Source organism: Mauremys reevesii, linkage group 8 (genome assembly GCF_016161935.1).
Source record: "Mauremys reevesii isolate NIE-2019 linkage group 8, ASM1616193v1, whole genome shotgun sequence".
Classification (NCBI taxonomy): Eukaryota; Metazoa; Chordata; order Testudines; family Geoemydidae; genus Mauremys; species Mauremys reevesii.
The window spans coordinates 655,681-681,118 of NC_052630.1; the positions used below are offsets into that span (position 1 = coordinate 655,681).

General features: G+C 48.1%; 1 protein-coding gene across 4 annotated transcripts; it reads left to right on the plus strand.

Moving 5' to 3' along the window:
* Positions 1 to 15: 15 nt before the first annotated feature.
* Positions 16 to 24,409, plus strand: BRD8 (bromodomain containing 8). 4 transcript variants are annotated; one of them, XM_039483875.1, is made up of 22 exons: positions 16 to 135; positions 321 to 417; positions 3,189 to 3,258; positions 3,841 to 3,890; positions 5,573 to 5,695; positions 5,853 to 5,933; positions 6,433 to 6,497; positions 7,276 to 7,412; positions 7,770 to 7,985; positions 10,917 to 11,061; positions 12,246 to 12,455; positions 12,925 to 13,205; positions 14,321 to 14,773; positions 15,160 to 15,253; positions 15,459 to 15,496; positions 15,874 to 16,088; positions 16,479 to 16,571; positions 16,864 to 16,932; positions 19,929 to 20,106; positions 20,485 to 20,589; positions 21,502 to 21,546; positions 23,988 to 24,409. In XM_039483875.1, exons 1-22 carry the CDS (start codon positions 117 to 119, stop codon positions 24,045 to 24,047), a joined length of 2,844 nt encoding a protein of 947 aa, XP_039339809.1. In that variant the 5' UTR covers positions 16 to 116; the 3' UTR covers positions 24,048 to 24,409. The 4 variants fall into 4 exon arrangements, with proteins under 4 accessions (XP_039339809.1, XP_039339810.1, XP_039339812.1 ...); XM_039483876.1 differs by having other exon boundaries at positions 15,883 to 16,088; XM_039483878.1 differs by lacking the exon at positions 12,246 to 12,455.
* The last annotated feature ends 1,029 nt before the right edge of the window (positions 24,410 to 25,438 follow it).

A 25,438-nucleotide genomic window follows, 5' to 3' on the forward strand; every position in this document is an offset into this window, starting at 1 on the left:
AAGGTGAGCGCGTGTTTTTCCCTGCCGCCCATGGGGGCCTGGAGGCCCATGAGCGAGTGTTTCCCGGCGAGCTTTGCGCTCGGCTCCACCCCCCCAGGGCCCTTCTAGCGGGGAAAATGGCGGCCGGGACAGGGAGTGAGTGAGGGGCGCGCGGCGGGGAGGTGTCGCCAGCCAGGATGGGGCCCCGGGGGTGGGAGCAGGCAGGGCCGGGGCCTGGGGCCGGGGCCGGGTGGAAGGCGGGCGGGAGGGAGGGGGTCGCTGGGGGGCGGCGCACCCCGCTCTCCCGCTGGGGTGCTGAGCCTTTCCCCTCTGCCTGGCAGAGCACAAGCTGCTGGGGGCCGGCCCCACGGAGCCATGGTCCGTCCGGGAGAAGCTCTGCCTCGCCTCCTCTGTCATGCGCAGCGGGGACCAGAACTGGTAAGTGGTGAGAGTCGCTAAACACTCACATCCGCCTCCCGGGTGCTGCCCCCACTCGCCGTAGCCTCGCTCGCCCCAGAGCCCGACCCCGAGCCCGACCCGCGGCAGGGTTGGTAGCGGTTACACTGACCAAAGCACCGGCGTACATGGCCCGGTGCCCCGTTAGTAGGGCCACACGGATCACTTGAGCTATTGCTGTTCATGAAAACAACCTGCTCCAGCCACACCGCCTGCTGTCAGCAAGCACCCGAGTGTCCTGGAAATCTTCGCGACAGGTGTCGGGACCAGCAGTGACTGAGCAGCTGGGCTGTGCCCGGGAAGGAGTGAAAGCAGAGTAGAGTGGCGTTGAGAATTGAACGACCATCCATAATGGCAATTGGCTGGATCACTTAACGGTTTGTTTCAAGATTTATAACTAGGGCTGTTGAGATTTTAAAAATTAACCACGTGATTAATTGCACTATTAAACAATAATAGAATACCATGTATTTAAATATTTTTAGACGTTTATTTCATTTTCAAATATATTGATTTCAATTACAACACAATACAAAGTGTGCAGTGCTCACTTTCTATTTATTTTTAATCACAAGTATTTGCACTATAAAAAACAAAAGAAATAGTGTTTTTCAATTCACCTAATACAAGTACTGTAGTGCAATCTCTTTATCATGGAAGTTAAACATACAAATGTAGAATTATGTACAAAAAAAATTGCATTAAAAATAAAACAATGTAACTTTTTAAGCCTGCAAGTCTGCTCAGTCGTGCTTCTTGTTCAGCCAATCGCTCAGACAAACAAGTTTGTTTACATTTGTAGGAGATAATGCTGCCCACTTCTTGTTTACAGTGTCACCTGAAAGTGAGAACAGGTGTTCTCATGGCACTGTTGTAACTGGCATTGCAAGATATTTACATGCCAGATGTGCTAAAGATTCATATGTCCCTTCATGCTTGAACCACCATTCCAGGGGACATGTGTCCATGTGTAAATAAGAAGAGGGCAGCATTATCTCCTGTAAATATAAACAAATTTGTTTGTATTAGCGATTGGCTGAACAAGAAGTAGGACTGAATGGACTTGTAGGCTCTGAAGTTTTACATTGTTTTGTTTTTGAGTGCAGTTATGTAACAAAAAAATCTACATTTGTAAGTTGCACTTTCACAACAAAGATTGCACTACAGTACTTGTATGAGGTGAATTGAAAAATACTAAAAAAATTATATATACTTTAATTTCAGTTACAACATAGAATACAATATATATGAAAATGTAGAGAAACATTCAAAATATTTAATAAATTTTAATTGGTATTCTGTTATTTAAAAGTGTAATTAAAATTGCGATTAATCGTGATTAATTTTTTTGAGTTAATCCTGTGAGTTAACCGCGATTAATTGACAGCCCTACTGTGAAGAACTTCAAAAAGATCTCACAAAACTAAGTGATTGGGCAACAGAATGGCAAATGAAATTTTAATGTGGATAAATGTAAAGTAATGCACATGGGAAAAAAAACCCCAAATATACATACAATATGATGGGGGATAATTTAGCTACAACTAATCAGGAAAGATCTTGGAGTCATCGTGGATAGTTCTCTGAAGGCGTCCACGCAGTGTGCAGCACCAGTCAAAAAAGCAAACGGGATGTTAGGAATCATTTTAAAAGGGATAGAGAATGAGACGGATAATATCTTATTCTTCTTATATAAATCCATGGTATGCCCACATCTTGAATACTGCATACAGATGTGGTCTCATTATTTCAAAAAAAGATATACTGGCATTAGAAAAGGTTCAGAGAAGGGCAACTAAAATGATTAGGCGTTTGGAATGGTCCCATATGAGGAGAGATTAAAGAGGCTAGGACTCTTCAGCTTGGAAAAGAGGGGACCGGGGGGAAGGGGTATGATAGAAATATATAAAATCATGAGTGGTGTGGAGAAAGTGAATAAGGGAAAGTTATTTACTTGTTCCCATAATATAAGAAGTAGGGGCCGCCAAATGAAATTAATGGGCAGCAGGTTTAAAACAAATAAAAGGAAGTTCTTCTTCACACAGTGCACAGTCAACTTGTGGAACTCCTTACCTGAGGAGGTTGTGAAGGCTAGGACTATAACAGGATTTAAAAGAGAACTAGATAAATTCATGGAGGTTAAGTCCATTAATGGCTATTAGCCAGGATGGGTAAGGAATGGTGTCCCTAGCCTCTTGTTTGTCAGTGTGGTGATGGCTGGCAGGAGAGAGATCATTACCTGTTAGGTTCACTCCCTCTGGGGCACCTGGCATTGGCCACTGTTGGCAGACAGGACACTGGGCTGGATGGACCTTTGGTCTGACCCAGTATGGCCGTTCTTATTACCATAGTTTTTTCCCCGACTGTGCATGTTTTTGTAGAGTGATGTAACGTTGTCCTAAGAGTATTATCAAGAGTCTGAAACTCACTTTCTTCTAAAGGAAGCTTTAGTTTGTTTGTTTGGAAATGGACAGAGACCTTCAACGGTCCTAAGGCTAAAATTGGACAGTTCCCAAGAACGCATTAGCTTATATTTGTATTACCAAAATATCTAGGAGCCCCAGTCAGGGACCAGCATCCTATTGTCCTAGGTCTTGTATAAACACAGCACTTTTCCCAAAGAGCTTATACTCTTAAGTAGCTAGGAAAGTTTTATGTCCAAGAGAGCCGTGAGACAGGCTATCACCCTTTCTCCTTGTGTTGGTGAGGACAGAGAGGCAAGTTTCCAGTCCTTTACCTGCTCTTTCTTGCAGGGTATCAGTCAGCAGAGCTATCAAACCCTTTGCAGAGCCAGGCCGCCCACCTGACTGGTTCTCTCAGAAGGTAAGATGCTGGCTTTTGAGTTTTGGAAAGGGGCTACAACTGTTACCAAGACAGGCTTCTGGGGGTATGGCTGCTTGAAGGTCAGTAACTTGAGATATCAGGGGAGGAGGTGTTTATCTGGAGAAGAAGGGGAGTCACTTTTTTAATATTGTCATTTTTCTAGTCCCAATTATGTCCTATGAAGAACTGGTCTTGGTACAATTCTAGCCAACCCACTACCTTGAGATATTCTTGGCTGCACTAACACTGAGAACATCCTGCAGCTGCTGCTCATAACTGTAGTATTTCCCTGCTTAGACACATAGGTTACTAGGCTGGGGAATCTGCTTTTCTTTTCTCTGACAGATCAGTATGGACAGCAGAGAGTGGTGTGGGAGTAAACCCTGGTACATTGAACCCACTTGCAGTCATAAATGTGACTCCAGTGCGTGCAGCTGTGTCCCAATCCATACCTCTGAGAACACACTCAATAGGTGATAGGTCTTTGAAGAGTGGAGCCCAGTGCCCACATGAGCTTTGCTGATAGAATTGCATGTGATGAGTGTTCTGTGTGTGCTCTAACTCCCTCTGCTTTTTCCCTAGCATTGTGCATCTCAGTATTCGGAGCTTCTGGAGACAACAGAGACCCCCAAGTGAGTGCCAAGGATGAGGCATGTGGTTTCTGCAACAGCCAGGGGCGGCACCAGCACGCCAAGCGCGTGCCTGGGGCAGGAAGCTGCGGGTGGCGCTCTGCCGGTCACCGTGAGGGCGGCAGGCAGGTTGCCTTCGGCGGCTTGCCTGCGGAGGGTCCACTGGTCCGGCGGCTTCGGCGGACCTCCCGCAGGCCGCCGCCGAATTCGCGGGACTGGGGACCTCCTGCAGGCAGGCCGCAGAAGGCAGCCTGCCTGCCGTGCTTGGAGCAGCAAAATGCCTAGAGCCGCCCCTGGCAACAGCTCTTGGAGGGCTCAACAGTTTATCTGGCAGTGCATTTGCCAGAACTGTTAAAGGAGGAGCAGGCAGGGACAGGGAAACTGGATGTGATATCTGGGCAGGGAGGGTGACTGCTGCCAAGGGAGGAGCAGCGGGGAGGTAAGCATAGGAATGTTTACCTAGAATGATCTTTCTGTTCATCCAGTTTCCTACTTTAGAGGACTAGACCCTTTCAAATCTAAAAGTTTCTGTAATTGGTTACTGTAACATTTATTCCTGAAATGGTTCTGTTCATTCCTATACATCACTCCCTGCAACCTTTATAGTATAGTGTATTGTGGGGCTCCTGAATTATCTTGCCCACAATTCCCAGCAGAGCTCCCCAAAGTAGTATTTTATGGTAGTTGCCGTCCACAGTTAGAAAGATAATGTAACATAATGTCACCCCAGTAAGACAGCAATATTAAATAGTAATATTAAACAGGGATGTATTTCATAAAATATATGCCACTGGTGTTGCACCAAAATAGTTTGCTTTTTTAATACAAAAAAGCCTTGATCACATGCATTGCACCTTATAATCCAAAAGCTTTATGCATAAAACTACAGCTCAGAATAAGAAAGGAATCTGGGAGTATAAAAGTCAGTGCATGTTATCCAGCAAGTTCAAGCTTTTTCCACTCCTCACTATATGCTGCTCTTTATATACCCATAGCATTTTGGGATTGTGCAGGGAGGAGCAACTGAACCTCCTGTTCTTTCCCTCTATACTAAGACTGCAACAGTTCAGGCTGAAATGTTTCAGCCTGTGCTTGTCATAGGCCCAAGTTCTAAGCTAGGGCACGTATGCTGGCCCTTGACACCCAATGAAATTAGAGGGAAAACATTTCATAGTAATTTTTTTTTCCACGCTATGCATAATTAGCATGTGGAACTCACCGCACAGGTTATTGAAGCAAAGAGTAGAATTCAAGAGAAGGATTGAGCATTTGTGGATAGGAAGAATCTTATCTGAAGTTATACTAGCTAGGGTAAAAATTTGACAGGAAGGCAAACCCTCCTGCTTCAGGGTATGAGTCTTCCACTTTTTGTTTGAAGATAAGAAGAAACTTCCCCCATGATGGGGTTTTCTGCACCTTCTGAAGCATTTGTTGCTGGCCATTGTCAGAGGTAGGAGACCTGGCTAGGTCAGAAGGAGGGTGTTTGAGCAGTGTGAGTTCCAGTATTTTCTCTGAGAAAAGAAGAAGGGGAAGAGGTGAGCTGGGGACTAGGTTAGTTAGTAAGGAAGAAGCTGTTAGGGCATGGCTGGACTGGTGGGGCTCTGTGGGCAGCAGATGGTGTTTATAGGAGGATGGGGTGTTCCTGAGGTTGATAATTATATCATTTTCCTGTCCTTGTTGTGTAGGAGAAAACGTGGTGAGAAAGGGGAGGTTGTGGAAACTGTGGAAGATGTCATCGTGCGGAAACTGACAGCAGAACGAGTTGAGGAGTTGAAGAAAGTGATCAAGGAGACACAGGAGAAGTATAGGTACATATTAGGGGGGTCAAGCTCTGGTCCTGACTGAAGGCTGTGGGCAGCAAAGCTGCCCTGAGAGAGTGAGTACAGCAGGGGAAAGTAGAGGGAATGACAGGGTGTACATTGCAGGCTTGGTGTGGAGCTGAGGTGGTGCTGTGTCTGTTTGCAGGCAGCTGAAGAAGGATGCAGAGCTGATCCAGGCTGGGCACATGGATAGCAGACTGGAGGAGCTGTGCAATGACATTGTGGTGTGGGTTATCTTATTATTTCCCTGTTCCAATTCCCCCTGAGATTGTACTTCTCAGAGCCCTTGGGCTTGGGGATATTCCCCCTTCTCTCTCTCTCTCTCTCTCTCTCATTGCACTCCCAGGCTTGGGAGGAACAGCTAAGCTGGACAGATGCTCAGGCTTTTAAGGGTTAAATTTGGAATGGGAGCACCATCCAATATGAAGCGTCTCTTGGAGCTCTCCAGCATTGGCATAAGGAACCTGGTGCAGGCTTGCAGTGTCCTGCTGGCATCATCCTGGGTGTAGAGCTGAGCGTGAGATTCCCTGGAATGTCTCATTCCCTGACTGGAACCTGACTTCCTATTTGCTCAGAGCAATCGGGCCTTAGCTAGCAGGGATGTCTCATTGACATATGAAGGCTATGGGTCAGGTGTCTGTGACCTGATGGCCCTGGGGGAGGCACCAGGTGGTTTTTGGGTTCCGGGGCATTGTGCCACCAAGTACTTTGTTTACTTTGTTCAGGAAGAAAAAAATGGAAGAGGAGGAGGCAGAGGTGAAGAGGAAGGCTACAGATGCTGCTTATCAGGGTGAGATGGGACTATGTTTGCTTCGCCGCCACCACCCCTCTCCCCACACACATACACACACGCGCACACACAAAGGAGCTCTTGCTTATTTAAAAAAAAAAAATCTGGGCTGAATTTAAGGCTGGAGCCCTGAGAAAGGAAGGGAACCTGCAGAGACCCAAGTAGGAAGAACCTGGGTACTCTGCTCTCCTTGGCTCAGGGTTAGGAGGGAGAGGGCTGCACACAATTTTCAATGCCATATTGTAAAAAAGGCAAAATGAGGAGAGTTCAAAGAGGAACCCATAGAGTAAAAATGCCCCATTAGGCAAGGGGGAGAGCTGGATGCACTCCTTTGCAGAAAAGGCACCTGAGGGGAAGCAGGAGAATGGCCTGATAAGGAATATTAGAAATAGACCAGGAAGAAGAGACTCTCATTAGCCTTGGAAGATAAAACTTGCATTCATGCCTGAAGGTGTGGCAGCGGAAAGGTGGGTTAAATACTCAAAACAACTTAGTAGGTTTCGAGACAGTTCCGCCATGGAAGTAGTACTAGGGGAGCTTGTGCAGGACCCTGCTACTGGACAGGTTCAGAGCAGGGATCCATCAGCCATTCATTAGGGATGGCGTATGATGGTCAGCCTTGCTGTGATGCAGGAGTTGAATTAGATGATTCTGTAGCAGTCACTGTAACTGAAGTGGTTCATTTGGTGGTGGCTTCTAGGCCAGAAGCAGAACTGATTCCAAAGAAGTTTCCCAGCTGGAGCTTTGGGGGTCTCACTTCTTTTCCATTCTCTTCCAGCTCGTCAGGCAGTTAAGAACCCCCCTCGAAGGTTGACCGGCGTGATGGTCCGCTCTCCCGCAGGTTCAACCTCCCCTGGAAGGGACTATGCTCTGGGGGACTTGTCTCAGCAAGCTGTGGAGGAGACCAGCCCAGGGGTAAGGCTGCTTCCCATGGTAAGAGAGAAAGCAGCAGGGACTGGGTCTCTGTGCAGCTCGGGAGGGCCCCTTGCCTTGCTGGTGCTTTCCCTATCTTAGTGCTATAGTATGGCCTGTGTGCAGTATCATCCAGGATACAAATTCCCTTCAGTGTCTGTGATGAGGTAGTGGAGCAGGTATCTGGGGCAAAGGCAGGGAGTGAAAAGGTGGAGGCACATGCCTGGAGCGGGTGCAGTGAATGAATGGAGCAGGTCCCTGGGGTGTGCTGGGTCAGTGGCCTTGGGGGAAGGAATTAAGTGGGTCTAGTCAGTATGGTGAAGGTGTGGCTTTGAACAGTGTGGTTTTTCTCTTTCTCAGGTAACTCCAGGGACATTGCCCAGCACCCCAGTTGCCTCCTTCATTGGGATCCCTGACACCCCTCCAGGCTCAGCTCCCCTGGATGCCCCCATAACCCCAGTCACTGATGATTCACCCCAGAAAAAGATGCTAGGACAGAAAGCAACTCCGCCTCCTTCTCCTCTGCTCTCGGAGCTACTGAAGAAGGGCAGCCTCCTCCCCACAAGCCCCAGGCTGGTATGGAGTGCTCTGCTCGCATATACAAGCATACTGATGAATTTATGCTTCAGACTCTTGCACTGAATAGGGAAGCTGTGAAGGGCTCCAGAAACCATCCAGATCTTGCAAGATTCCAGCACAGGGAAAATTCTAAAGCTGTAATTAAACCCTGTGAGCCACAAAGGTGGAACTCTTTCCTTGTGGTACTGTGAATTCAGGACTGAAGAGGTCAGGTAACTCTGGGCTTGTCTTCACTACCAGCTGCTGCAATCGATGCGGCAGTTGTCGATTTAGCAGGTCTAGTGAAGCCCTGCTAAATCGATGGCAGAGCTCTCTCTGGTCAATCCGGGTACTCCACCATAAGTCAGCGGTAGAGCTTCTCCTGTCGATGCAGCGCAGTGTAGACACTGCAGTAAGTTGACTTCAGCTACGTTATTCACGTAGCTGGAGTAACGTAACTTAGGCCAACTCACCCTGATAGTGAAGACAAGCCCTCTGAAAGCTAACTATCCCTTTGGGACCTGAAGAGTTGGAGTAGCAGACTGTGCCATTGAGTGACACTCAGAAGGGAGATCAGAGCAGAACCCCTAGTTGGTCTACTTGGAGGTTTGATTTTTACAGCCTTGTATCTGTTTCTGTTTGGGGTGATATAGCTTGACCACATCTCAGCCCAAAGTAGGATGATCAGATGTCCCGATATTAACACATTTGTCCTGCGTCCCAACTGCACATCGGTCGGGACGCGCTTTGTCCTGATATCAGGGACTGCTCACCATCACCCACAAAGTGCCGGGGCTGGCAAGGCGGCGCTTCCTGGGGCAGCTCCTGGTGGCGCGCCTGCCCACCGGCAGGAGCCTGCAGTGCTGGCGGCCCCTAGGCACAGAGGCGGAGGGGGTCTCCGTGTGCTGCACCGGCTTCCTCTTGCCCAATAAGAGCTGCAGGGGTGGGGCTTGCAGGCGCTGGCAGCAGGCAGAGAGCCCACCTCGCCCCCCCCACCCAGCCCGACCCTAGGAGTCAGAGGGACCTGCCGGATGCTTCCTGGGAGCCGCCCCCGGTAAGCACTGCTGGGGCTTCCCACCTTGCCACCCTTCTGGCTCTTGGGGTCAGGGGCCCGTGCAGAGCGCCGGAGAGTGCTGCCCTGGGCTCCCACCATCCGGGAAGCGCAGCGAGCCAGCACGGTTGTGAGCTGGGGGAGAAGCCCGCCCCAGAGCGGCAGCGCAGCACCACTGGGGGAGCCGCCGCCACCACCTGGCTCCGGGCGGCTAGAGGGGGCACTGCCCTGCCCCACAGGCTGCGTAGTTCCACTCACCGCGCGGACAGCTCCCTATGGCGTGTGGGCTCCGTTCAGTATCAGGCGCCACACGCACTAGCGGGATATATAGCTCCTCGCAGCCCTGCCTACCAGCAACCATGACCCAACAAGGGCGTTTGCCTGTGGCTTGCAGCCTGCAGCGGCCGGAGGCAAGGAGGGCACCGAGGGGGCCGCAGCAGAGAGCAGGGGCAGGTGGAGCCTCGATGTGGTGAAGTTTCCCATGTGCGCCCCCCTCTCCCCACACTATCTCCCGCAGCGGGGGTGGGGGCAGTTATAAAGCCAGGTGGGAGAGTCAGGGGCCATTTTGGGTGAGTCTGCACCGCAGTTTAAGCGCAGGGTTAGTGGGACTTGAGTCAGCTGAGCTGTGTTAGGGAGCCCTGGGCTTAGGGTGACCAAAGGTCCCAATATTACAGGTTTTGTCTTATATAGGCAATCATTCCCCTCCTCCACCCCCTGCCCCGAAAAAAATGTGTCCCAATTTTTTACACTTGCTTTCTGGTCACCCTAGCCCAAAGTTGAATTTTAATTTTCAACAAAACCAGGTTAACTTATAAGTAGAGAGATCAAATAAATGCCCTTTATGCATTTAAAAACTGAGAGACTAGGATTCAGACTGGTTTATTCTGTCCTGGACTTACCCCTCAGTGGCTCATGTCCATAGCCTAGGTAGTTGTTAAAATCACCACTGTTGCTAACACCAGTTCAACCTTATTGGTGTTAGTGATGTTGGGAGCCCTAGTGTTAAAGGGACAACCAGTTGTTGACACTCCTCAGTAACTTGTCTCTTAGATCTGTTCTGAAAATGGAGTCAGCAGCCATCAGCCTGTCTGCGCTGTGGTTCCTAATGTTAACCTTAGTGGAGCAAAATAGCTGTTAATATGGGAAACTTCTAAAAACGGTCCCTCACGGAGATGGGGGGCCAGTGAGGCTGAGGACTTCTGACGGGGGGAGAAGTTTGGTTCACAAAGAAGTGAGAGGCTTTGAGGTTGTCTTACCCCTTGCTCTATCAGAGAGGCAGGTGGAGAGGGCTGCTGCCTCACTCCCAGCCCTCTCCACTTGCAGAAATGCAGTTGGCTTGGGTAACTATTCTGTGCTGTTCTCTGGACTTCTCAGCCAGCCGTATGCCAACTTAAGGTATGGGGAAAACAGAGTTAGGTGTGTGGCAGTTTAAGTATTACAGGGGGTTTCTTTCATTAACAATGCCATTTGGAATTTATTCTCAACTCTGTCATTGGCTCATTGTGTAACCTTGAGCAAGTTACTTCCCCAGTTTCCCCACATGCAACGAGGTTATTTTCCTGCCACTTAAGGGGTAGTGGGACTAAATACGCTGATACTTGTAAAGCAGTTTGGGATCCTTGGGTAGAGGGACGAGAGCAGAGCACTCAGTCTGACTTCCAAGGCAACAAACAGCCACATGGCATCGGTTTCAAATGATTGTAATCAAATATTTGAACCAGCCATGTTTGTGTGAAAGCTGATGCACCTCAGTCAGGGGCTGGACTGGGTTGAAATGTGTAGAAGAGGCTCTGATTCACAGATTGATGGATATAGTAACGGGATGCATATCTAGGGGAGAATCAGTAGTGTGAACATGTCTCCAGTCCAGGAGCTTCATCTGTGTCCTCCTTTGGCAGGTTGGTGAAAGCGAGATGGCAGTGGCTTCTGGTCACATGAATAGCTCAGGAGTCCTCCTGGAGGTAGGAGGGGTCCTTCCAGTGCTGCATGGTGGGGAAATGCAGTTGGCATCTGGTGCTGTCCCTGCATCACCTGCTGCTTCAGGTAACCCTTGCAGACTCTCTTTTCTTAGTTCTCTCTTCTGGGGAACCTGAGGCTTTTGTCTGCAAAATATAGTTTCATAGACTGTTCTATAATAAGCCCTTTTCAGAATGGGACCAAAGACAGCCAGGCTGTCTGCTCATCACATTCCTTTAAGAGATCCATTGACACCTCTTTGCTTTCTTTAAAATGACTCCAGTCCTGGCAGAGAAAGAAGTTGCAAAAACATGGGATGATAGGAATTGCCAGAGTGGATCAGATCATGGTCCGTATAGTCTGGTCTCTTATCTCGAACAATGGCCAACACCAGAAGCTTCAGGAAATCTAGTAGATAGGAAACCTGGATCCGTACCTGGTCCAGCTACGGACTTCTTGTAAACTTGGGCAAGTCATTTAATCAGCCCTTTGCCTCAGTTCCAAGGTATTGTGATGGGGGAAAAAACCACTAATTATTGTGAGGCACTTGGATATTACGGTGCTGAGGGCCGGGTGAGCAGGTAGACAAAAAGGTGCAAGAATATCTGCAGTGAACAGTTACAGAGCAACTTGTCCATGGGAAGCTTTCCTCCTGCCCTTTGTCAGTTACTGGTTTGCTCCTGCTTTTTGAAGCAGGAGCGTTTATGCCTTTTATACATGTTTTATCCTATCCAATGTTCTCATTCTGCTTTCTGAATGTCTGATCTTCTGAATCCTGCTATCGGAGCTGAAGTGGTTCAGTAAATTAATGCTGGAAGTAGGACTTAAGATGCATAGCAGCCCTGGAACCAGGAGGCAGCCATCAGGGATACCCTGCAAAGAGAATCTCCCTCTTTTATTCTTCCCTCGCTCTGATCACTAGGAACTGCATTCTTCCTAGTTCGCACTGTGTGGTTCTCTATTTGCAGCAAGTTTTTTAAAGAGGGCCCTTAACATCTTTTGCATGTGTGGTGTAGCCTCTACAGTCTTCACACTAAACACATGGTGTTCCCATAGTCTCTGCATGGTTCTGGCCGAGACTGCATACCTTAGAGAGTCGTGCATTTCTGACACAGACTACCAGCATGGCTCTCTCAGTCCATAGGTCATTTACAGTACCTTGGCCTCAGGAGGGAGCAGTCAGTCAGTAAAGAGTCTGGTGATGGCATTGGAGAGCTCAATGGCTGTTGCTTCTTGCTCATGTGCTTTTTCCCTCTTGTACTCTCTGTTAGGTGCTCCTACTCTTTCTCGGCTTCTAGAAGCTGGTCCTGCACAGTTCACCACACCTCTTGCTTCCTTCTCTGCTGTTGCCAGTGAACCTCCAGCTACACTCCTGCCACCCCCTGTAGAGTCTGTGTCCCAGGCAACCATTGTCATGATGCCCACGCTGTCAGCACCATCCGTTGTGCCACCAGCTGCAACTCCAGAAAGCGTAGTGACAGGTGCGTTCCTGAACTACGCACTCATGGGTGGCTTAGTACGTGAAAGCAGCGCTTCCCTCAGGCTCTGCAGATAGGAAGATGTGAGCTGGGGCTTCTACCTCACCTCAGAAGCTGGCTCCCAGAAGGAGGTGAGGGAGCATGGGCATGTAAAGCTGACTCCTAGATGGGTGGCTGAGCTGGGGTTCCCGAGGAGAGGTGCTGGATGGGGTTTACAAGGGAATATGCTGGGTGGGCTGGCTGATTGCATAGTGTGCTGGATCATGATGCAAGAGCTAGGTTCCTGGTTTGCATCCTTATTGGGTAGCAAGCAAATTGCCCTGTGTCTGTCTCTATCCTTTTTGGCCAAACTGCTGTGGATGGGCTTGCGCTATGTGAGAGAAGCTCATGATCTTTTCCACCTTAATGGTCACTGAAGCTGGCAGGCTTTAACCTGATTGGTCTCTAAGTTGTCTCTCTTATCCTTATCCAGTGAGCCAGTCAGACCCTTGTGTTTCCATGGAGGCAGTGTCTGATCCCCACACAGTGACGGTGTCTATGGACAGCAGTGAAATCTCCATGATCATTGATTCCATCAAGAAAGAGTGTCTGGGTACTGGTACTGGCAGTGCTGCTGGGCCTTCCAAAGATCACAGCATGGATGGGAAAGAAGACCTGGATCTGGCTGAGAAGATGGACATTGCAGTCTCCTATACTGGGGAAGAGCTGGACTTTGAAACTGTTGGAGATATTATAGCCATCATTGAGGACAAGGTAAATGTCAAAGCAGGCTGGGAAGCCAACTGCATTTCTCTCCAGGGTCTGGATGTATTTATCTCAGTTGTTACACAGAAGCAGGATTAGGAAGTATTTCTTGCTCATTCGACAATCTTCACCTGCCTATTTTCTCCCTCTCTGTCCAAGTTATTACGTTCCAGTCCCCGGCAATCCCCTAGTACGCTGGCAACAGCTGTGTGGTGTTCCACTCAGAGGAAACCCTTGGGTTTCAGCTGGCACCAACACTGAATGGGGGACAGATCCCAGACAGGCAAACAACATGAGTGCTTCTAGCACTGTGTATTCCAGAAGCCCCATGTTTCTGAGCATGAAGGCCCCAAGCTCTGCCAATGAGTCTCCTGGGCCACAAGTACAGGCAGGTGAGTCCTGTTTCTCCGTATCCTTCAGTACTTGACAAGACCAAGGAACCTGGTACTGAGTGGTTAGTAAGGAACCTTTAATCATTGCTAGCAATCTGTGATGCACTTGGTCCAAAGTGGGAATGACCCATCTGAAGACAGAATATATATGGCCCCTCCATGGGTGTAAGGATCTGTTTAACGTCTTCTCCGTAATGGCTCTTCCCAGCTCCTTAATACCCGTTTTAACAGTCAGCTCGTATGGCTTTGGGAAGCCATGTTGACATGGGCGGCCAGTGATCCAGCCATTGTGGGAGGCTAGCCCCTCCCCTTCTGCCCCTCTTCCCCTGCAGGACCCAAGAGCACCCCCACACGGCCCCCAGCACCGGGCCAGGCGCGGCCCCAGTCACCCTGAGTCCCTGCGGGAGGCAGGCCAGCCAGCCAGGGCAGAGCATTGGGAACTGCAGGAAGGGGCCTGGCCTCCAGGCAGAGTGTGGGTGGGGCCACGTTAGGCTGTTTGGGGAGGCACAGCCTACTCCGGCCTATGGTACCTGCTGCTCATGCACGTTGGTTTATTGTTTAGGAATTAAACTGGTGCAGCCATTGCAGCTTTCTCAGCACTGGGACACCGGCCCTGGCCTGTTGGGTAGAGATGTAGTTGGGGTGGGAAGGGCTCTCTGGCTGAACCAGTTCAGGGGTTCTGCTCTCCTTGCTGACCTTTGCTTGTGCTGCTGTGTCTTTGTTTTGGTAAAGGTAGATGACCATCCTGAAGTCTTGGATGTAGCAGCAGTTGAAGCTGCTTTGTCTTTCTGTGAAGAGACTGATGACCCTCAGGCCTTGACTGGCCCATGGGAGCATCCGATTCAGCAGGACCATGAGAAACAGGCACAGATCCCCCATGTGGCAGTGACTGTGAAGCAGGAGAGGCGAGACTGTGATGAACCAGAGGCAAAGGAAATCCAAGACCTAATAAGCATTGGGGAGCTGGGGTCAGAAATAAAGACAGAATCTGCAGAGCTGGAGCAGAATGAATTGGACTCTGAGGAAGCCACGGCAGGAGCCGTACAAATAACAGAAACACCTGAGCCCAGGGGTCGAGAGACGGAGGAGCAGCAGAAAGCGGCTGCTATTGTGAGAGAGAACTCTGAAATGGAGACAGAATCAGCCAAGGGAGAATCAGCAACACACAGTACGGTGAAGATAGAGGTATGTAGGTGGGGAGGCTGTCTTGGGCTGGTGTGGTTGAAAGCAGGTAACAGCTGGCAGGCAAGGAAAAGCAGTTCAGAGAAGGGATGGACCCCTGGGTTTGGAGATGCCTCGTCAGTGAGTACACGTGGAGCAGAGCAGTGACTCTTCCCCTGTGGGTTATGACTTGCTGTGCTAGATCTTTGAAGCCCTCGACGTACGATAGATAGTTCTTTGCTCTGTCTGCTGCCAGTCCGTGTGCAGAATTCCTGTTGTCATAGCATTCTGTGAAAACCAACTGTCTGGGATTGGGTTTGGGTTTGGGGTAGTGAGATACTCACCTATACGCCATGCTCTGAAGGAAGCTGACACAAACACTTAAATCTGTGCATTTCTGTTCCCTCAAGATGCCACCTGATGAAGATTCATCCCCTCCAAATGTCCTAAATGCAAGTGACGACTCCTCACAGGCTGATGTTCAGCACAAATTTGAGCTGTCAGGTAATGTAACTGGGCTAGGATATCTTTTTACCTGCAACTTCCTAGCTGAATGGACTTTAGTGGTCTGGTTCAGCATGGGGGTGAAGATAATCTATGCAGAAATAGGGAATAATTAATTTGGGAGGGGAGGGTATTGGTGCAAGAGGGGATGTTCTAAAAACTGCTCCTAGGAATGAAAATTTTGCTCTTTGCCTTTTCCTCCCAGAGTCGATGAAGGAAGAGACCCAAGCTGTCTTTGGGAAGGTAATTGGCCTTGAACTTCTTGAGTCCAGTGGTTAAAGTGAGTTTGATGCCATTATGTTGCTGCTGCTGCTGCTGCTTCTCAGCTCCCACACAGTAGATAGGAAAACCGGTGGCACACCCTTGTGCGCTGAGTAGGAGGGGGCACTAGTATGCATCTGATATCTATAGCTTAGAGGAACTCACTCCAGTCCCTTGTAATGCTTTGTGGCAGGGATTTAAGTGTTTGTGCAAATGCCCCTAGAACTGGCTAGCAGCTGTGATAAAGGGCTCCACTCTGCTTACTGAAACAGTCATCTTTGGAGGCTGTGACGCAGGCATTGTTACTGATAGCTGCGTTTTGATTAGGTACATTGGTGGAATTTGATCCTATATCTCAGGATGCTCAGGGTGAAGATGATGATGAGGATGGTGCCAGTGAGGCTGCCAGTCTGGAGGAACCCAAGGAGGAAGACCAGGGTGAGGGGTACCTATCGGAAATGGATAATGAGCCCCCCGTGAGTGAGAGTGATGATGGCTTCAGTATCCATAATGCACCTTTGCAGTCTCACACACTAGCTGATTCCATCCCCAGCAGCCCTGCCTCCTCGCAGTTGTGAGTATCAGTGAAACCTTCAGCCACCCACAATGCAAATCTCAGTCTATGCTGGGGAAAGAGTATGGGATTATCTCATTTCTGTGTGATGCTGGTTGAATGGGCCTGTGGTGGAGATGTCTGCTGATCTGTCTGGCTCCTGTGGTCTCCTTACTCCCAGGAGCATTGTGCAGACAACTCCATTGAGCCAGCTCCCAGGAGACAGGTGCGGCTTCCTTTCTTTGGCTTGCACGGAGCAATGTGGGTAGATCCAGGGCTCACTGAACTTAGGCTGCTGCTGCAAGGCAACATTGGAGCTTGTTGAAGGAAGTCTTGCACTGGGCACTGACCTATGCATTTGGCTAGGGGCTTCAGTGCATCCCACTCTGACAAGCATCCTTATCTCCTTAGCTCTGTTTGCAGTGAGGACCAGGAAGCAATTCAAGCCCAGAAGATCTGGAAAAAAGCTATTATGCTAGTTTGGAGAGCAGCAGCTAATCACAGGTAAGTGAACTTGATCCCATGTGGACTGGCAGGAAGAGGTGGCTTATACCCAGCAAGCTGAAGAGGGAAATTATCTGCTCTCCTGTGCCCCAGGCTGGTCTCTACTAGTGCTTGGGTGAGGGACTCTCCACTCCCCACATCTGTCTGGTGGTGTTTGACCAGAAGTGCATCTTTGTGTGAAACAAGTGCTTAGTGGTTCTGTCTGTGCAGAGCATGCTCCAGCCTCTGACCAGGTGTTCACTGTTACCAGTGAGGAGACTGACTGCTCACAGTTGCCTCCTTCTCTCTGCAGATATGCCAATGTCTTCCTACAGCCTGTGACCGATGATATAGCACCAGGCTACCACAGTATTGTGCAGAGGTAAGTGGCCCAGCTGTGGTCTGCCATCAGATTCTGTCTGACGTGTCTGTATTGGAGTCTCTGATGGGAGTACTAAGTCTCAGCACACAGTCAGATTGCAAGGTGGGAAAAACTCATTTCCATCATCAGTCAGTGAGAAAAAGGCTTCCCCAGGACAGGTACATGTTCATTTACAAAAGTGTCTCTGTTCTCAGACTGGGTGGGGTGCACAGCAGTCGTGTTCAGAACAGTGTGTCTGTGGTACAGTAAATGGCTGTTGCCCTCCTGTCCCAACTTAGGGTATGTCTACACTACCTGCTGGATTGGTGGGCAGCGATCGATCCAGCGGGGGTCGATTTATTGCGTCTAGTCTAGACATGATAAATCGATCCCCGAGTGCTCTCTTGTCAACTCCTGTACTCCGCCGGTGCGAGAGCCGCAGGCGGAGTCGGTGGGGAGCGGCAGCAGTCGACTCACTGCGGTGAAGACACCACAGTAAGTTGATCTAAGTATGTCGACTTCAGCGACGTTATTCATGTAGCTGAAGTTCCATAACTTAAATCGATATTTCCCCCCCCCCTCCCCCAGTGTAGACCAGGCCTTAGTCCCTTCTGGCTTTAAAGTCTATGAATCTATCTTCATCATCTAGTCTCACCTGCACATCGGAGGCCACAGAAGCTCATCTGCCCACTCCTGTAATGGGCCCACAAATTCTGGCTGAGCTATTTGAGTCATCAAGTCTTGATTTAAAGACTCCAAGTTACAGAGAATCCACCATTTACTCTAGTTCAAACCTGCAAGTGACCCATGCCCAACCCTGCAGAGGGAGGTGACAACTGCTCAGGGTCTCTGCTAATCTGACCTGGGGAAAAATTCCTTCCTACCCCAAATAGGGCCATCAGTTAGACCCTGAGCATGTGGCAAGACCCACCAGCCAGACACCTAGGAAAGAATTCTTTGTAGTAATTCAGAGCCCTCCCCCTCTAGTATGCTGTCTCCAGGCACTGGAGATACTTGCAGTTAGCAGTTTGGATGAGCCATATGCCATTATAGGCAACCTCATCATAGCATCCCGTGATGAGTTTTCTGCCCCCTGGTGCCACCAGGGATACCACTGAGCCCATCTGTTCCACCAGCCTGGGCTCCCTCACCCTGTCCTAAGCCTCCTCCAGCCCACACACCGGTAGGGACACGCCCAGCTGCAGAAAGACACACACACTGAAGTCAGCTCTGTGTTGTAATTGCCCAGCACTCAAGTGCACACCCCCTCTAGGATGCAAACCCAAAACTGTATTGTCTTTTGCTGCACAGAGATCTGCACAGCGCAAGCTCATGAAATCCGCCTCCTCCCTCAATGTGGGGGAAGCTGTGCACATCTTCCTCCACATTGAGGGAGGAGGCGGATTTCATGATTGGTTTAAAGAAAACAAAAACAAATTTATTAACTACAAAGGATAGGGTGGTTGTTTTTTTTTTAAGCGATAGCAAACTGATCAAAGCAGATTACTGAGCAAACACGCAAACTAAGCTCAGTACACTAAAGAAACTGGTTACAAGTAGTAATTTCTCACCCTAAATGTTGTTTTAGGCATTTCTTTCACAGGCCAGACACCTTTTCCTGGCCCCTGCCACAATCCCCTCCATAAACTTTTCAAGCTCAGTCTTGAAATAGGTTAGGTTTTTTGTGCCCACTGTTCTTCTTGAAAGGCTGTCCCAGAATTTCACTTCTCTGATGGTTAGAAACCTTCCTCCAGTTTCCTTGTTGATAGCCGGTTTATATCCATTAGTTCTCGTGCCAACACTGGCCCTTCTCCTCCCATGTTTACCCCTGTGATATATTTATGGATGGCAATATCATCTCCCCTCAGCCTTTGTTTTGTTAGACTTAACAAGCCAAGCTCCTTAAGTTTCCTCTTGTAAGGCAAGTTCTCCATTCCTCTGATCATCCTAGTAGCTCTTCTCTTCACCTATTCCAGTCGGGAGTTCATCTTTCTTAAACATGGGACACCAGAATTGCACAAAGTATTCTGGGGTAGTCTTACCAGTGCCTTGTACAGTGGTAATGCTTCCCAGTTTCTATTAGAAATAATTCATCTGATGCATCCACCTGGATTTGCATTAACCTTTTTCACAGACGCATCACATTGGTGGCTCATGGTCATCCTATGATCAACCCACACACCCAGAACTTTTTCTTCCTATGTTGCTTCAAACTGATAAATTACCAGCTTATAGCAAAAATTCTTGTTGTTAGTCCCTAAGTGCCTGACTTTGCACTATTAAATTTCATTCCATTTGTATTGCTCCAGTTTTCAAGGTCATCTGAATCTTCTTGTATGATATGATATATTCCAGTCCTCCATATTGGCAACATTTCTTAACACTGTGTCATCTGCAGATTTTATTGGCACACTCCCACTTCCTGTCCAGTGATATGACTTAATCTGAATGAACCCAATAGTCAATGGAGGGGCAGACTGAACACTCTCAACAGGCAACCTAGCTCCTTTAAAGAGTTGATCTACTGTCATCTACATACTGCCAGGCAACTGTCTCTTCAAATATATTACTAGAACCACCTGCCAGCTCAAGCAGTGTGTCCTGCACCATCTGTGGGCTCTGCACTAGCTCCCCTCCTCCCCTTTCATTAATGCCAGAAGCAAACACCTCTGTTGGACACCCCACAGTCCAGCTCCAGAGTTGCTATGAATTAAAGCTCTCTTTGAACCCATTCAGAAGATGCCATCTCATCTCATTTCCTGTCTTGAGTCTAGAACCATTGATGTCAGGGAAGGCCTGTTTGACCATGATGGTGCTAGACAGATTAGCTGGAGTGATTGGATTCCTGACACAGAATCATAAAACTGAAAGGGACCTCGAGAGGTCACCTATTGCAGTCCCCTGCACTTGTGGCAAGACTAATTATCTAGACCAAGCTTGTCTGGAAGAGAAGAGTTGTAGAGGATAGACAATGTTAGTTTCTCTTACTGCTGCTTCTAACTGCATTTCATTCACAGGCCAATGGATTTATCTACCATTAAGAAAAATATTGAGAATGGGCTGATCCGAACCACAGCTGAGTTCCAGCGTGATATCATGCTGATGTTCCAGAATGCAGTCATGTACAACAGCTCTGACCATGATGTATACCACATGGCTGTGGAGATGCAGCGAGACGTCTTGGAGCAGATTCAGGTAAAAGCTTGAGCTGAGGCGCAGTGTTGGACAGAACTTATGCACTGGTTGGTATGGGAGGTACTGAGCAGATCTGTAGGAAGAGGCTACTCGGCTCTGAGTACCTGCTGCTATTTTGTGCCATCTAGAATTTCCCACTGGGTTGGCAAGTCCCAGCTGACAGGAATCAAAGTTAAGTTGATGAGTTTGTGTGGCTTTTTTTACTCTCCCTCAGAATGATTTGTGGCTCTTTAGGGCAAGCGGGGGAGCTGAGAAGCAAACTAGAAATTGAAGCCACCTCCAAACTGGTCATTCTCAACCTTATGGTTTGTGAGAGTAATGCCACTAACTGAGCTTGTTTCACTTGATACCCTAATAACTGAATATTGTTTCATGCAGCAATTTCTGGCCACACAGCTGATCATGCAGACATCAGAGTCCGGGATCAGTGCAAAGAGCCTGCGTGGGAGAGATTCCACTCGGAAACAAGATGCTTCAGAGAAGGTGAGGGGAAAAGGAGGCTGGGGCTCATGCTTTTGTGTGAGAGTGATTCCTTCAGGAGGATCCTACAGAGCTGCAGAAGAGGGTCACCTAATCAGACACTGGGTGCATGAATGCACTTGGGGTTAGACTAGCTCTGAGATCCTTATGTGAACAAACCTCTCTGGAAACGTGACCTTCCGTTAGAGTTTAGAAGTAGCAGCTGTAGGTTAACCACGGAGACAACTTTTGTGAATCACCCCAGCAGTTGTGATAGTTCTGTCCTTTGTATGTATTAAAGTAATAATCAGAACCTTAAAGAAGCAGGGGGTTGTTTGAAGGAGTCCCTGCCTGGCAGGGAGATTGGGGTGGAAAATCAAGAACTGGAGAAATGCTCCTCTGTCCCTCCCTTGGATGGTCTGGTTTGCAGATTTTAGGACAAGAAGGGACTGCGATCATCTAGTCTGATCTTGTGTGTGATGCAGGCCAGAGAACCTCACACAGTGCTTCTTGCATCAAGCTTAACTTGTGGCTGAAATAATGTGTATCTTAGCTAGGCATCCAGTCTTGATTAAATCATCTCAAATGGTAGCAGCTAATGTATCCTGTCATCTGGGAGCTACATAGCTGCTGTGGGAAATAGAGGTCGAGTGCACAGAGCACCGAAGTGGTGTTGGGATGCAGCAGACCTCGATTGGAAACGACATGGTGGAGTGAAGGGAAACTCCTGTCCTAGCGTTCTTGCTGTCACAGAATCCTCACTTGCTGGTCCTTCCTTTTCCCCTAGTTATTTGTGCGTGATACCTTGTGGGAGGGGAACTTGGAGTTGCCTGCTTCTCTGCCTTTATGAGTATGCAGGTTGTATGGCTTCTGGAGGGTGTGTTCATGTTCATAGCTGTACAATCTGATCAGTAAATCTCTTTGGCCTTTTGACAGGACAGCGTCCCCATGGGCTCTCCTGCCTTCCTTCTCTCTCTCTTTGTAAGTATTGAGTGACTACGGTAGGTAACTGAGTTGAAAGGTACTGCTGGCTCCTTGTCTGGAGGATTGTGGCACTGTCACAGAATCTGTGGCATTGTAGCAATGTGTTAAACTAGTGGGCGTACATCTAGGGTCATCAAATAAGAGACTTCTCAATCCCATTGTCCTCAGGGTTGGGAGGTACTTTTGCCTTTCCTTCTGGTTTGTGGGGTTGCAGCACTGTCATCTCCTTCCCTTTTCTCCCATAATTTTTGTCCTAGTTTCTCCCCATGTAAATGGGAAGACAGATCTCTTGTGCTGATTTCTGTGGAATAAATGGGCCTAGAGAGTCAAAGGTGTTAAAGGGACCCTGTCATAATACATTAAACAGTTAAACAAGGCTTGGGGTGTAACCGAGACCTTGGCCACCTTAATAAAATGTTACAAGGCTTTTAAAGAACTAAAGATGCAATAATGAAGGAAAAACATGTAAAGTATTAGGTAGGGATGTCAGTTTAACAATATCCCCAATTCCCTTTCCGTTTAGCAGTAGAGAGTTTAAGGGAAACTGCCAGTCTTTTATATGGTATTAAAGAATGGTAATAACTGTCCTTTTGTGGGGGGAAAGAAAATTAGTTGAGGTGGGCTGGAGTTGTTAAAGTCTGATTCTGTTTCCTTTAGAACAAACCTCCCCCACCCCACCCCCACACACTCTCTCTCTCAGAAGAGGGTCAAATACTCCGAGACGCTGGGGTGCATGGAGACACTGGTTAGAGTAGCTCTGAGGTGGTTATGTGAACCAACCTCTCTGGAAATGCAGCTTCTGGTGCTGACTCTGACTTGCAACCTTACTGCTAGAGAAACACAGGCCCTGCACGTGGTCTTATCGCCCATTCCAAAACCTGGCAAACTTGTACCTCTGGGCTGATTAGGGCATTGCTTTTAGCTACCTTTGATCGCAATGTTACAAACCATGCACTCTTGGCCGGCGAAGCCAGTCTGTTAAACAGAAGACAAAAGGAAATGGATAGGAAAGAGAAGAAATAAGGTGAGGAAGGATACGGACACCTGAGGAGGATTGACAAAGGGAACCAAAATCTCTCATAGCAGGTGGGGTTTAGGATTTAGCTGGAGCCGGTGGAGGTCACAGTGTCGTCTGGGTTGCTCTCTCTGGCCAGGAATGATCCCTCAGGGTCAAGATGACACAGGCGTAACAGTGGATCCCAGGGTGCCAGGAGACAGTGGTGGTGGCAGCCAGCCAGCTTGATTCTCCCTGTTTGTTGGTCTTTTTTTTTTTAAGGACCCAAGAGGGAGTGATGGGTGGAATAGCTGGTCCCCGGTGGTCTTTTACACCACTTAGGCCTAATTTCCCACACATCGGTTTTGGTCCATTGATTTCCAGTCCCAAACTCTTGTTTACCAAACATGATGTTAATACAGTTGACCTTTTTGTTTAGACTTTCGTATCTTTTCCTATAAACATTTTTTATGGGTGACTGGAACGTTTAATAAAGTTTATGCCCTCTTCCCTAGTTGAGCTCCCCATTGGGATGGGCCTGCTAGACCCCAGTTATTACAATGGGTCAAATGCAGCACTGCAGATTCTTATACACTTCACACCTGTTCATGCACATATAGAAGCCCCCCTCCTCCCGTCCAGGGCACTGGGAGCAGGCTACAGGACGGGGCAGGATCTGATCTGATCTTCCTGTTGGTTTCATGGATCAGGAAGCAACCACAGTCCTCTGTAGGCACCTCTGCTGTGCCACTCTGGTTATCTGGGAGAGCCTGGAAAAGCATTTCCTTTCCTGGGAGCTCAAGCCCTCGAGCTGGGAACAAAAGTTTTGAGGGTTTGTTTTCTCACACATCTGTTAGATAGAGAAGCATTTCAGCAGAGACAGCATGTCAGCCAGAGAGAGAGGGATCCAATGAGAAGAAGCCCTCCATTTGCCTTGCACTCATGGAGAGTAGCTGTGCGGAGAACCTAGGGAGCTAGAGCCAGGGTCACCCAGCTGGAGGAACACTTCTTATAGGGATGAGCAGCTGGTCAGGTATGTTAGCCCGCAGTCCCCTCTTCCCACTTGAACAGATCATCTGGAATGTTTCACGTAATAAAAAGCAGCACTGTGTATTGGCTCCAAAAAGCCTCTCTCTCCAGGTGAGAAGCAGCCAAACTTTTGTCTCTTCCTGCTTTCAGTAGACCATAGAGGCATTGGGATTCTGAGTCCCCAGTGGGACTTCATATATTTAGACCCACATTGACTCTTGTAGGAAGATCTTCAGAGAAGTCTCCCCTGCCTATCTTACAGCAGACAGCAATGTACTTTCCCTCCCCTAGCTTTCAGTAAGCACAGAGAGCTGTCTTCCACCTGTGCAGTTTCCCAGTTCCTTGAGTAGGGAAGGAAGCTTTTTCCATCCTTGCTAATACTAGACCTTTTTCCTTTTGTCTGCATCTTGATTAGGATGGGGGAACCAGAGGGCGTCGCTGTGCCATTGAGGCTGACATGAAGATGAAGAAATGAGGATGTAGGCAGGAGGCAAGGCACTACTTGGCATCCCGAGCCAAGGCGGGAACACCATGCCTACCCATCTCACAGAACAGGGGAAGAGCTGAATGCAGGCAGGATTCTTGCTGAGGCCTGTTCCACTGTCCTGGCTCATCTACATGGAAAACAATGTCCTCTCTGATAAGTGTTAGCTGAAGAAACTTCTCTGGAAAGGAAGAGCAGCTCCCATTGCCTGTTCTAGGGCAGCAGTCTCCGGCCACGTCTGTGTCCCAGTGTTAGCTAGCTAGCTGGTGGCTAGGACATACTGTAATGTGAAGTGTACAGATTTTTATTAGTGAAGTGTAAATGTGTATAATAAAGTATGGATGAGAATCCAGGGTTTGTGTGTGTGTAATGTATTTGTATTGACTCGTATCTGTGTGCATCACTGACCTCTGCTGAAGGAAATCCAAACTGATTTAGAATCATGTGCACACCTGGATTGGAGAACAGCATCTAATGCCCGGAATGTTTCACCATAGTGAGGAAGGGAGGAGAAGAAATTCGGACAGGTGCATCAGGATATGTCCTTGCTCTTATGAAGAGGACCAGAGACAACATCAAGCTACAACCAAAAAGGTAGCTCTTAAGGTTATGAACATACTCCTAAGACTCATGGAAAACAACAATCGACGGAATCATTCAGTAGAGCACCTCAGAGAGTGAGTCCTGATCCAGTTGATGCCAGTTGGCAAAGTCAGTGCACCCAAGAATTTAAGCAAATATTTCAATCTCCTGTACCTTTAGGGTATATAACCCATACGGATCAACGGCCAGATTTTACTGTAATAAAAATGGGGCCTGCCCTTTGTTCATGTATGGTGTTCCACGTGACCATACTTAGGTTTCTGACTACTGACTCAAATAACATGTCAGTAAAGTCTTTAATAAATCATTTGCATCAATACAATTATTTCCATTATTAGTTGCAAAAACACCTAAACATCTGTTTTAAATTGATTTAAACAATTATGTTGTGTACTATATTTCTGCAGTTAACTTGTTTGTGACAGTATGAGAGTGCACAATTATATGACCTCAGGATCAAACCCTCAGGCCTACTTTGGCTAACTGAAAATTAAACCTGCTGCACTAGCCCTCACACTAAATAAATGTTACCTTTATACTATAGCAAAGCCTTATACTTTTACTAGTTTAGTTCTCCCATTTACTTTGCAGCATAGTTAACTCTAATAAGCATTATAAACCAGTCACCATTCTACCTCTTACTTGCATTATAATAATTGTCAGCCAATGTCCTCTAATGCAACTCAAAGATAGACTAGATCATAGGTCAACATGCATCATTATTAACAATCTCACCATCTAGTAAAGAGTCTATACCATTGCTAAGATTCCTTTAGTTC